At 41.6% G+C, this 13,529-nt stretch overlaps 2 protein-coding genes across 5 annotated transcripts in view; one reads left to right on the top strand and one right to left on the bottom strand.

Annotated features, from left to right (window-relative positions):
- Positions 1–3,573, top strand: part of LOC133464662 (disheveled-associated activator of morphogenesis 1-like) — a 49,847-nt gene extending 46,274 nt beyond the window's left edge. For all 4 annotated transcript variants that reach the window (XM_061746778.1, XM_061746776.1, XM_061746779.1 and 1 more), the window contains 3 exons: positions 84–215; positions 1,286–1,456; positions 2,178–3,573. In XM_061746778.1, coding sequence (XP_061602762.1) covers positions 84–215; positions 1,286–1,456; positions 2,178–2,390 — 516 coding nt within the window. In that variant the 3' untranslated portion in view covers positions 2,391–3,573. The remainder of the gene's footprint in view (positions 1–83; positions 216–1,285; positions 1,457–2,177) is intronic.
- A 142-nt stretch (positions 3,574–3,715) lies between these two features.
- Positions 3,716–13,056, bottom strand: LOC133464721 (trans-L-3-hydroxyproline dehydratase). Its single transcript, XM_061746862.1, has 6 exons — positions 12,985–13,056; positions 11,621–12,098; positions 11,348–11,517; positions 10,188–10,310; positions 9,530–9,667; positions 3,716–4,104 (listed from the first exon to the last, which is right to left on the bottom strand). The coding sequence occupies exons 2-6, from the start codon at positions 12,096–12,098 to the stop codon at positions 3,979–3,981; spliced, it is 1,035 nt and encodes a 344-aa protein (XP_061602846.1). The 5' UTR covers positions 12,985–13,056; the 3' UTR covers positions 3,716–3,978.
- Between the last annotated feature and the right edge of the window lie 473 nt (positions 13,057–13,529).

A 13,529-nucleotide genomic window follows, 5' to 3' on the forward strand; every position in this document is an offset into this window, starting at 1 on the left:
ATCCAGTCCGTATTCATTTTTCAGTACACATCCAACACCTTTCCACACGTCCTCAATTTCCTTTTGTGGAATTCCAAATGTAGGAGCTGGAATACCAGAAGAAACGGCCGCAGGAGCTGGGTGACAAGTTTGTGTCGGTGGTGAGCCAGTTCATCACCGTGGGAAGCTTCAGCTTCTCCGACGTGGAGGACTCTCTCAGCGAGGCCAAAGAGCTGGTGAGTCAGACCGGAGCACAGCGCCGTCGCTTGAAGACGCGGCCGCTGAAAGCCCCACTTCCGGTTAGCGCTCCGCGCAGCTGCGTCTACATGCCTTGTTGACCTCATCAGTGACCTCCATAGGAAAAGCTCACAGCAGGGGCGACGCACTCCGGCTTCCTGCTGCAGCAGCACCGACACCTCGCCGCTCAGGCGGCTCGCTGCCGTGTGCGAGGGTCAAGCTCGGCTATTATTTCTCACAGTAAATCACTTGCCAACTGTGTTAGCATGTCATTCTGTGGAGGCTTCTTACTAAAGCGGTTGCACAAACATAAAAGCACACTAACTAAGGAAAAGCAACCGTTTTGTGGGGAATGGACTCCATTAAGCCATTACTGCTAGAAACCTGGACATTTTCACAGTTCAAAGCAGCGTTTACACCCTGATGTGGGTTTTATGTCTCACTCTTCCTGCAAGGCAGGAAGGGTTTTTTATCGGGAGTGTTTTGCTCAGTTGGTGACATAGCAACCGTCGGCTTCTGTGAATCATTTACAGTGTCCAACCGTTAAGCATTTGAGTGTTTACAGTGGTCTCCTGTGCTCATGCCTGAACGCTGAGCTGCTCTTCTATTTGGCTTTGACCACAGTTGAATTTAATGTTTCCATAACAATAAGGTGTTGTTTCCTTTTATATATAAAAGTAAGAATTTGAGCAATTAGCTGTTAACATATACAGTTTTGAAGGTATGCTGCATACGTTGTCAGCATGATATCACATCTGGATGTCATCTCTCTCTTCTTCTTTTTTTGTAACCCCACGGTGAAAAACACCCAACAAACACGCTGCCTTAATTTGAGCTCTGGCTCCAGTCCTCGACCTCTGCTGCAATCAGTAGCCGGTCATATCTGGGTGAACACGGGCTTCAAAGCCCCGGCCACGGCCGCCCCGCTCTTATTTCAAAGAGCCGAGACCTAATGAGTCTCCTGTACACTAGTAAAAGACCGAGTAAAACGAGCTTCTGCTGAGTCCTGCTGTAAAACTAATCCTGCGCGCCCCTGTCTGTGTACCCGCTCTCCCTTTGGTCCCCGCAGTTCCTGAGGGCAGTGAAGCACTTCGGCGAGGATGCCAGCAGGATGCAGCCAGACGAGTTCTTTGGCATCTTCGACCAGTTCCTGCAGTCGTTCTCGGAAGCTCAGCAGGAGAATGAGAACATGCGTAAACGCAAGGAAGAAGAGGAGCGCAGGGCCAAAATGGAAGCTCAGGTACGTGCTCCAAAAAAGACCTGCGTAGCATATTTCTCACATTTAATCTCCCAGTGATTCTGTCTCTATGGAGCTAGAACAGTCTCATAATGCACAAATGCACACGTCATCCGCAAATGCACAGGACAAAATTCACAAATGCACAAACCGATTCACACGTGCGTAGGACAAGATACACAAATGTATTTTTGATGCACACACTAATATAACTTGATTTACAAACTTTTTTTTTTGTCTGTGAGCTGCGCTGGATTTGCGTGTGACTTTTGAGACTCCCCTGACATGACTTGATCCACAAATAAGTTTTTTTTTAACACTGAAGGATCTGCAACCAATCAGATGTCTTCCGTTGTTTCCGCCAATCTTAAAAGTCACACGCAAATCCAGCGCAGCTCACAGACAAAAAACGTTTGTAAATCAGGTTATAGTTGTGTGTGCATCAAAAACACATTTGTGTATCTTGTCCTACGCACGTGTGAATCGGTTTGTGCATTTGTGAATCAGTCTGTGCATTTGTGAATTTTGTCCTGTGCATTTGTGGATCGGCGTGTGTATTTGTGAATTATGAGACTGTTCTAGCTCCATATGTCTCTGCCCCTTTATTGTTGTTAAGAGGATAAAACCAAAACGTCACTTTACTGAACAGAATAAAGCTGTTTTTTCACTCTCCGCGCCAAGTTGAACCACTTTCAAAGCAATTTGTTCTTATGCGTCTCACCAGCTCAAAGAGCAGAGGGAGAAAGAGCGAAAGGCCCGGAAAGCCAAAGCAAACGGCGAGGACGACGGAGGCGAGTTCGACGACCTGGTGTCAGCGCTGCGATCAGGTGAGGTCTTCGACAAGGACTTGTCCAAGATGAAACGCAACCGCAAGCGGATCAACAACCAGAGCACGGACTCGAGCAGAGAGCGACCGGTCACGAAGCTTAACTTCTAGTTTCAGTCGTCGCCCTCTCCTGCCCGCTCCCCTCCCCTCTTCATCGTCAGTTTGACTCTGGGTCGAGCTGACCTGCACATTCCTCCGTAGCCTCCTCTGTTACCACCCAGCTCAGCTTCAGTAAACCCCGACCTCGCACATGTTCAGACTCTTCCCTCCTCTTAAGATTTCGATAATGAGAGGGACACAAGCCAAAAGTTGATGATATTTGACCAAATCGGATAAGATTGTTCAAGCGAAGCTGCCATGCTGGAGACGAGAGCCCTCCCTCCAGGTTGTGGGAGATGCTCACGATTGTTTGATAGGATCCTTTCTGTGATGTTTTTTGTTTTTTTTTGTACGTCAGAATCTATGCACATGAGTGAAATGTGCAGCTAAGAGACTCTTTCAGGGCCGGATGGTTCATCCACACAGGAGCACGATTTCATTACAAACGAAGGCACCATTTTGTACAGACTGTTTTCATGGAAGGAGAGCAGCTGCTGTGTGAACTGTCCCAGAGAGACCAAACCTAAACTGCCGCCGCTCTTATGTAGTCCAAGCCACCAAAGGACTGAGACGCTGAGTTGTTACCCAGATGTGGCTCCAACTGCAGGTGATGCAGCTGAGAGGCATTTTGTTTTCTATTCATCATTATTGACAAACAGTGAATATACTTATATGAATATGATCTCTGTATGTTTTATTTGAGTATTTTCCTGTTAAGAGCTGGCCTTAACTCTGTTGACTTTAATTGTTCAGTGGGTACTCTCACAGGCCTCGGCATAACCTGCAGCTTCTCAACAAGTCAGGACAGTCTTGTCTCGGATAACTTTGATCCAGATGTAAGGGTGTGTGCTTGTTACACGTGCTCATAGGAATTTATCATTATTATACTAATATGCCATTAAAAACCATTCCCTGTTAAGGCAGCACTTTCTTTCCTCAGGCCTGAAGAGAGTGCCCTCCTTTAATGTCTTCATTTAGACAAGATATGTTTGCTGCACCCTGGCTGGATTTACTCTGCATTAAAATAACAGTTATGATAAGGAAAAAGTCCTCACAATGGTAAGATCTCATTTTAATTTGCTTTGTGAATCCATCCAGCGTCAGACACCTCCACTGAACTTTTATAATTTAAATACCGCCTCCATTGTATAATGACCTGTTAATAATAATGATGATAATAAATGGGAGAAATCAACTTTCTTGTTGTTTTTAATTATGTTAACATGTACACTTTTACACTACACTAATATTTTGTCACCATCACAACTTTGAACAGAGGTGGACAAAGAAAAAGGGATGGGAGAAGAAAGAAAGAAAATCTCTTTCATGACGCCATCTAGTGGTCAATAACTTTTATTTGTAATGTTTTCTGCAGTGAAGCAACATTTATTTTTAGTTATTCCACAAATTAAAAGGTTTGAATTAACAGCAAATGCAGGTACAGACCAGATTTCTGCCCAGTTTAATAATTTATTTACTGGTTATTCTGTTAGAGATTCATCACTGTTAAGAAGTTATGCAACAGAAAAAAAAAACCCATAACTAACACACTTGTATTTAAAATGCGTGATGATGAAAAGATTTTTTTCCAACAAGATGATCACTTCAGCAGAAACCCGCATGTCAGTTTGTCTTCTGGTTCCTGTACGAAACGTGAGACTCCAGTGTAAAAGGCTCTGCCAGCCACTTCCACCACCACCGCCTCGAAGTCTCCGCACTTGGTCTCCTGGAGAAAAAACAACAAAGTGCAAACGTGAAACTCCAAAGCAAGCAACTTCTTTTGGCTTTTCCGCCTGCAGGGGTCAAACAGAGGATCATTATGTTAATTTGGTATTTCTGCAACCCTCCTCATTTATCTGGACTCCAGGCCGACGCTGGGAGGCAGGAGTGGTAGTTTGGGGTTCAATGTGCCTGCAGCAAACGGGACAATTTAGAGATGGCACTGAAGTAAAGAGTGTATTATAAAGGGCCATCAGTGTACAATTAAACAATGTTTAGGAATTTCTGTGTATAAAGAAGTGAAATAGAATCTGAACACCTGATATCTTTGTTCCCTGAGATGCGATTACACCAAGAACGTGCTTCGATAAGCTGATATAACAGTGATAACTTTGGAAACAACATCCAGCACTAAAGAACATGCATTTGAAAAAAGAAGCCATGTATTAATCTCGTCCTGAGGAAACATCCAGACTGTTATGAGCAGCAAGTCAAGAAGCCAGAGCCAGTGATGATACGATGTGCATCGGTGCCCTCGGCTAAACTCACTTACACCATCATCTACATCTGATGCCTCCGACACGACAACATTTACAGGGATTTTTCAACAAAACTTTGGTGTCTTAAACTGTTTTAGGGATGCTATGGAGGCCTGAAAAGCAAAAATGTACATTTATTAGCAAATAACATTAAATTGATGAAGAAAAGAAAAAAGCCCTGAAATATCTTGGGTTTATATTGTCAGCAATACGTTTTGGGGTGAAGCTCGATGAAAACAATCATGAGGTGAAGTTAAGTCTAAAATAACACACTCACTGTACAATGTGGGATTAGCTGTAACACATTTTTTAGAATACCAACAACTCCATAATAAATAAAAGATATACACGAACAACTGGAGCTACAACTTCCCATTAAAGGAGCTTGAGGCTCCTTTTAAGAAATGAGACTCTCTAGCGCCACCCTTCACCACGACGGCCGTTGGGGGTACTGCAGCCAACAGTGAAGCCGGCACGGGAGAACGGGGAGAACGTGCATGCAGCGTCATGTGACGTCACATCCGCAGCCCAGCGCGGGAAATTCGGGACCGAATTGCAGCACATTTTGCAGCACACAGCCTGTTCAAGGCAAAGGAGAGATACACTAGAGGAATCATTCTTTTGGGTTTGGAACGTTTCATCTGACATTATTACTAGAAAACTTAAAATGTATACGGATTTTTTTCATAAATCCTGCCACAATCCGGCCTCAAGCTCCTTTAAGATGACAGAATTTCTTAATCTAGATTAACACCCCAAAATTACTATCATAACTATATTATTAATGTCCAAAATAGATAACTCAGTCTCTCATCCGATCCCAGAATGGGAGTCTGACTTATCTCTTAACACTAATCAAAATGTCTGGTCACAGTTATGTTTAAATATTTTCAGTATGACCAAGAATCCAAATGTTCAACTTACACAATACAAAGTTCTTTACAGAACACATTATACAGGACAAAGGATGCTCCAGATGGGTCTCTAATATCGGCTCACAGTGCACAGAGAACACCCCTGATGATTATATGCATGCTTTAAGGTTTTGTCCAACTGTGCAGAAATTCTGGCTGGAGGTATGTGAAGATTTATCCACATGGCTCAATTACAGAATTCCTGTGTGTCCCACACTCTGCATACGAGGTCCCCTGGGTGACATCCAGATAGAAACTAACCGGACTCACTCGTTTCTCACTGCCTTATGTATCGCAAAGAAAACCATTCTAACGAACTGGAAACAAAAGTCTAATCTAGGTATTAATCAATTTAGGAATCTTTTGTATCAGATCATATCAGGAACGAGATAACGGGGGGGTGTGGCCGCTGTGTTCTTATATGTTCAATTCAATTCCTTTATTGTCATTGTAAGCAGTGCGAACAACGAAATTGGATAGCAACTCTGTGGAGTTACAACAACATAAAAAACACAGGACAATGAAATAACAAATAATAAAAAGCATGTATCAACTAAGATCTGCTACTAAGCATGTATAATAATCAGTACTGGAGTTAAGGGGGGATGGCATCCCCCCTGAAATAAAAACGATCCAAATCATCCCCCCTGCAAAACTGTCATCCCCCCTTTCCATCCCTTATGTCATTTCATCAATGAGTGTGGTTTTACTGCTATTTCAATATTTAGAGTCATCACCAGAAAAATAACTTATTTGACAATATTCACCTGTTTCAAGTAAATGTTCACTTGAAATAAGTAGGAAAATCTACCAGTGGGACAATATTTATCTTCTCATTACAAGCAAAAAAATCTTGTTCCACTGGCAGATTTTTCTACTTATTTTAAGTGAAAATTTACTTGATACAGGTGAAAATTGTTGTTTTTTACAGTGATGATTCTTGTTTTAAGTCTAATGAGATTTTTTTACTAAAATGAGACATTTTAACTAGAAATAAGACAAAATATTCTTGTTAAGATTTTGATTTTTTGCAGTGATCCATTTAACTTATCCTGTGAAGGACAGAGGCATATTGATAAGTTCAGAAAACTGTTTTTTATTGTGTTTTGATGTACTTGATGTAAGCCCAGTGGATATTTAAAGCTTACAGAAGGCTGCATTTAACTGCTGCTATATCATTCCTGCAGTATTTCTGCAGGTGTTTTGGTCAGTGCTATTATTTGCAATATTTTATATTATTTGTAATCAGCACAAATTATCTGTCCCCATATGATAAAATCCACCATCCCCCCTGATTTATTTTTACAACTCGAGTACTGATAATAATAATAAATAATAAACAGTAAAACAGCTGGCTTGTACCAGGTTAAAGTGCAAGAGTGGCAACATAGCAGCATCAACTTAATTAGTGCATTTCAGTATTAAGAGCACAGATAGCCCTGGGAAAGAAGCTGTCTCTGAATCTGGTGGTGCGTGTTTTCATTGATCTGTAGCGCCTGCCAGAGGGCAACAGATCAAACAAGTGATGGCCAGGGTGGGAAGAGTCTTTAGTGATGTTTCTGGCTCTTTTCAGGTAGCGTGCAGGAGCAGTTTCCACCAGTGGTGGCAGCGGGCAGCCGATAATTTTCTCTGCAGCTTTCGCCACATTCTGCAATGACTTTTTGTCCACTACCGAGCAGCTCGCATACCACACTGTGATGCAGTAGGTAAGGATGGACTCAATAGCTGCTCAATAGCTGTTCTCTGTCGTGGGTATGAATGGAGGTCTGCTTGTAGCATGTACCGCTCCCCACTGGGTGCTTGGGCAGCGGGGGGTTAACTACTGTACTTGGGGTACGGCCTGGACCTAGGCTTGGTGGACCGGGGTTCTGCCCCCCAGTGGCCCCCGTCTCTGCCTAGACCCGGGCTTCTTCCTTGTCGGCTTCTGGTCTCTCGGGTGGCGTGGTTGTGCCCCCCCCTCCTCCACTCTTGGTGCAGTTCAGGTAAACCCTGGTTTTCACCTTGGACACACACACATATATACTGTACACACATACACAGACATACATACACTGCAAAAACTCAAAATCTGAACAAGAATATTTGTCTTATTTCTAGTTAAAATGTCTCATTTTTAGTCAAAAAAATCTCATTACACTTAAAACAAGACTCATCACTGGAAAAAACAACAATTTTCACCTGTTTTCAAGTAGATTTTCACTTAAAATTAGTGGAAAAATCTGCAAGTGGAACAAGATTTTTTTGCTTGTAATGAGAAGATAAATCTTGTTCCACTGGCAGATTTTTCTACTTATTTCAAGTGAAAATTTACTTGAAACAGGTGAAAATTGTCAAATAAGTTATTTTTCTGGTAATGACTCTTGTTTTAAGTGTAAAGAGATTTTTTTGACTAAAAATTAGACATTTTAACTAGAAATAAGACAAATATTCCTGGTAAGATTTTGAGTTTTTGCAGTGTACCTGCTCACTCACTCACCTACATGCTCACCCCACAGTTTTGGGGACAAATAACTGCAGCGGTCTTGAGTCAGTTTTAGAGACCTGGGATGGTTGCTGCTTTTGTTTCTGCCTGTTTCTGTTTTCCTCTTTCAGATTGTTTGTGTGCCCGTTGTATGTTGTCTTGTCTTTCAGAGTTGCAGGCAGATGTTTCGCATGTTTTCTCTCCCCCCGTTCATATCGCTGTAACTTTCTTCATTCATAAAAAAAGATAATTATAAATAAATAAAAAGATCTTCATACAATGATGAGAAAACTGGCTCTACAGGCTTCTTGCCTGTTGTTGCTGGTACCTGAGTTCATAGTTTAAAAAAAAAAGGAAAATAACAGGCAACATCATAGGCTAAAGTGACTAGTTAAAATTGTATAAAAGAGAGGAGAAAAAACAACAAAATACCATTTTAGGATGAATTTTAGATGAAGTTTATCTGACTCATGGGAGTTCACCTGTGGGGAGTCTCAGTGATTCCTCTCAAACTAACCCTGACCTTAAACGACACGGTTGACCGCCAGACTCTTTCAGCTGCCCCGGTCCTCAAACACAGGGCAGGGGGCGGGGATACCGGGGTGGCGTGAGCCACAATTATAATGTGATTGGCCAAGAGACCCCTGAACCAGAGAGCTGAGTTTGTGGAGAGTCAAACTTGTGGATTAAAAACAAACAAACCAAAAAAAAACCTACTCGTCTGCAATATAGTGACTGCAGTATAGTTTTTGTCCCTACGTAGCATCTAAGTGTTCCGTAGAACTGCAGTCTACCGGTATTTAAAAGAAGTTACAATGTTAATAGAGGTCCTTTAATATTCTGTTATAACCCTCTAGAGTGGATATTTTGAAATGTCAAGTATTTTGACTGCCTTACAAAGGGTTAATGTTATACTTGAGATACATGTTGGGTTTACTTATTAGTATTCATTTGCCCTGAGCATTGATGATTATATTTGGCCTTTTGGCATCCGCTTGTGGTTAAGTCGGGAGCAAAGCACAGCTTTGTTTTGTTTTTGTAGAAAAATTTCTAAAAGCGTGTGTAGAAATTTGAGATGAATCTAAAAACAAGGTGTGAAATAGAGAATACAGTATAAAAGATGAGCTGACAAACATCTGGCAGTTCTGACTGGCAGCTGAGGGTTTCCATAGTGACGTAACTCCAAATTAGATTTCTTTCCCAACAGGGATCTTTTTTGAAAATCCTGATTTTGTATTAGTTCTTTGAGGCATCCTAGTTACTCAGTCATTTGTAGGCATCTAAAAATAAATAAATAAAATAAAATATATACTATTCTGAGAGAAAGAGTTAAATTGTGAGAGAGGACAGATTTTTTTTTTCTACACTCCAGTATTCATATCAAAGGCAAAATCTGCAGATAAATAATTGTTTGGGAAATGGCAAAAATTCTTGTCTGTACTATCGTCCAGGTTCTTAAATACACTTGAAGGGTTTTACAACTGCAGCTCTTCTATCATGTGACCTGTCTCCGGATACCTGGACAGCCTTCCCTGTGAACTGGGATCCGGTGGCTCCGCTCTGAAACGTCCTGGTCTGGTTCAGCCGGATCAGACCTTTCTGATACTGAAGAGCCACTCGAGCTGTCACACCGGAGCCCGTTGGACTTCGATCCACCTGAGGAAGCAGAGTTAGAGTTTTAGGTTTACAAAACATTTAACTCTCCTATTTGCTTTAGAGTTATTTTTTTTGTTTCTTAGCATTTGAACTGTTACTGATTTATTCCACAGTAACTGCTATTAAAGTGCTTCATTTATTGTGAACCAGAACCAAATCTAGAGGAGTCATGTTTTTGTTTGACAGCCATCTGAAAGAACAAAGACGAGCTACTTTTGCATTCCCGCGCTCTGTTTTACATTTCTCCAGTCTTATCAGCTGGTTTAGTCGATCTGCAGATACGTTAGAAAAGAGACATAACTGGAATATCTCTGTGATCATGCGATTTACTCGAGACTGCTGGCGTAGCTGTGACTCAATTTCTGCTGCTTTTATCTACTGAGATAAAAGATATTTGCATATGTTCAGCTGTTACTGTTAGCCAGAACTTAACCCACACAGAGGAGGTCAAAGGTACAACAGATTACAATGCATGTGCAAAAGCGTGCGCGGAGTGAACCAGGACCGGTAGCTGACGTACCTCGGCGTCTGCAAACACGCAGATGTTGGCGGTAGGTTCAGAGGAATAATCGTCTTTTCCATCTGTGAGGATGGTGCCATAAAGGAAGGCCAAGTCATCACTGGTGGGATGATGTAACTTCACCTACAAGATGATAAGAAAAAGAAAAAAAAACTCAAGCCTGAGGATGGTCAAAGGTATGTGGACAAGACTTTGGTCACGTTGCACCGTTATCCTCAAGGAGTCATCGACTGCCCGACACAAAGCTCAGATCCCCAACACTCTTGTGGTTGAAATCAACGTGAAGTGTCTTTTGCAGAAGAGTTAGAGCTTTTTGCAAACTTTAAACCAAGGGCCATGTCTGGTTTTAGTTGAAGACAACATGGTGCAGTTCCTTGATTGACCACTAGAGGCTACCTCCAAACCTGACTCAACCTGCATTGATCCATTTAGTTGAGACGTCCAACTTCACTGGGGCAAAAAACGAGTTTTTAGACTCTAAGATATAATAGGCCAGCTGTTAATGTTTACTTTCTTATCATTTTCAGAGAACCTGAAGTCTGGCCCTCATATAAAGGCCTAACACGGCACAAGATGCATCTGAACAAACAGTAAAAAAAAAGGTGCTCTATTATCTAAATAAGTTTGCATTCATACATTATTCTCTCTTTTTTTGCCTCATATATCAGGGTTGTTGTGCTGGTCTGCCCCCTCTTTTTCTCTTTTGTGCATGTTTGCAGGCCAGAGCTTCAGGAGCTGCATGCTGACCTGCAGTCTCCCCCTCTGACCACCCCAGTGTCCGCTATCTACATCTGTTGATATAGTCATCCCTGTATTGCACCAGTTAGCCATTGTGTCTGTGTCTCTCCTTCCTCTGTTATTCATTCTCTCTGTCTGTTTTCTCTTTTCCTGCTCTGCCCAGCTGGCCTCCGTTAGGAGGGCCCCCCTTATGATCCAGGTCCTGCTCAAGGTTTCTTCCCTCCTAAAGGGGAGATTTTCCTTGCCACTGTTTGGCTTAAAGTTTTCCTCCTACTAAGGAAGTTTTTACCTGCCAGTGTTATGTAATAATTGCTCGGGGGTTTATGTTCTGGGTCTCTGGAAAGCACTTAGAGACAAGTTCTGTTGTAATACGCTATATGAATAAAATTGAACTGAATTGAATTGGTCAGCAAACTTCCTACCTCAGCTTTGACAGCTTTGGTTACCGCTGTGGCTGCGTCGACTAGATCTCGAGTCCTTGACTTTGTCACATCCAGACCAAACCTTTGGGCGTTAACGAATGCATAAAAGGCTCCTCCATAGCTGATGTCAACCGTCACGTCACCAAACCCCTCTACCGTTACTGTCACATCTGCAGTAAAGTCATTTTAGTCAGCCCTACAGAATTAAAACAACAAACAAAACAAAAAAACTGAGAGCAGTTTGTGTGGAGTAAGAAAGGGTTAACCTCGTACCTGTTGCAAAAACAAATGCTGGAACGCTTAGGAACCTCACTGCTCCTGTTTTGCCATCAGAGTACTCAACAAAGGCCTTGACCAGACCACAGGGGCAGTGGATGTTCACTTGTGTCTCTGGTGAGCGTGGTTCCTTCACCAGTTTGTAGTCCACAGCGAAGCGTCCCAGCGCGATGACGGCGTGTCCACACATGGTGCTGTAGCCTTCGTTGTGCATGAACAGCACGGCCAGGTCGGCCTCGGGTATTTCGCTGTCGACAATCAGGGCTCCGTACATATCGTAGTGACCCCGCGGCTCAAACATCAGCACCTTCCTCAGGTGGTCTAGGTTCTCCCGGACGTAGCGGCGCTTGGACAGCACGCTGTCTCCTTTGACCTCCGGATAGCCACCCACAATGATCCGTAGCGGTTCTCCTCCGGTGTGCATGTCAACCACGGAGAGCTCGTCTCCCTCATGAGGAGGAAGGTGCACATCCATCTCAGAACCAACAACAGAGAAATTAAATGGAAATTAGTCTGACGTTTGGAAACCATACCACAGTTGCCACAAGCTACCTATTTTAGATTATGACATCTGACATGAGGGCTGTGCTCTTTGGGTTTCTGTCTAGACGGGTTTGCTTAACTGTGGGCTTGCTGTCCAACCTGGAAGGGTTTAGAGGACTGTCACTTATAAAACCACACCCCTAACTGAGCATAAATCTGTGGTTGCCATCATTTTATTTTAACTTCTTTTTTTGTGGTTCCAGGCTGTACGTATGAAAGTGAATTATAAATAATCATATAAATTTGTACATCTTCGTATTGGGGGTCAAGGAATTAACTCACTTTGACAGCCAGCCCCTAGTGGTCATTGAAGAAATTACATGTTGTGGCACTTGCCAGATGGCGTTTTAAAAAAGGATGTAGCCCCTTGTTTTATCATCAATGTGACGTCACATCTCTGCAAATCTTAACAGCTTTCTCCATGAAAAACTGTCAGTAGTGGCTTCAAATATCCAAATTAATTGTCTAAAGCAGAAAAGGTTGTTTTTTTTCTTTTATAATATAACTACTTCAAGACAAAATGCAGACATATGGTCACATTCAGCTCTTCATCAGGGTTACAACAACGCTTTACTTCACTATCCATTAAACTTCCATCTCTTGGGGCCTCTTCATTTGTGCTTTATCTATTTCATTTAAGCAAGTCGGTTTAAAACAGCACACTTTAACAGTTTCAGTTTGCAGGATAAAAAAATAACGAATATAAAAACTGTTCAAGTGCTAGGTAAAGCGTATATCAGAAAAACTCAAGTCATTCACCACAAAAGCAATGCAAATCTATGTATAATTAAAGCTCCTGACATGAGAGGAATGTTTACCTTTAGTAGATGTTTGAAACTTCTGCACAGCTGTATTTTCGTGTGAAAGTCCTGCAGAGTTTACAATGTACAGTACAGACACAGATGTGACGTCAGCGCCACTGTCTGGTCCGGAGGACCTTATGAGACGTTCACTGACCTCAGGAATCGTGAAGTTCAAGGTAAAGAACACACGACACACACACCGTATGTAGAACTGATAAGACATAATAAAAATTGACCTAGTTTAGTTATATATATATATATATATATATATATATATATATATATATATATATATATGTGTATGTATATATATATATATATATATATATATATATATATATATATATATATATATATATATATATGTATATGTATATGTATGTATATATATATATGTATATGTATGTATATATATATGTATATGTATGTATATATATATGTATATGTATGTATATATATATGTATATGTATGTATATATATATGTATATGTATGTATATATATATGTATATGTGTGTATATATATATGTATATGTGTATGTATATTTCTAGGTGCGTTGC

The sequence above is a fragment of the Cololabis saira genome, chromosome 18 (assembly GCF_033807715.1).
Source record: "Cololabis saira isolate AMF1-May2022 chromosome 18, fColSai1.1, whole genome shotgun sequence".
Taxonomy (NCBI): domain Eukaryota; kingdom Metazoa; phylum Chordata; class Actinopteri; order Beloniformes; family Belonidae; genus Cololabis; species Cololabis saira.

What these genes read in the sequence shown, in the direction of transcription:
- LOC133464721 (XM_061746862.1), bottom strand. Translation starts at nt 12,098, where the DNA reads ATGGATGTGCACCTTCCTCCTCATGAGGGAGACGAGCTCTCCGTGGTT. An exon ending in AGCATTTGTTTTTGCAACAG is followed by an intron (nt 11,518 to 11,620) that starts GTACGAGGTTAA and finishes ACTTTACTGCAG; the next exon opens with ATGTGACAGTAACGGTAGAG. An exon ending in TCACAGGGAAGGCTGTCCAG is followed by an intron (nt 4,105 to 9,529) that starts GTATCCGGAGAC and finishes TTTTTTCTCCAG; the next exon opens with GAGACCAAGTGCGGAGACTT.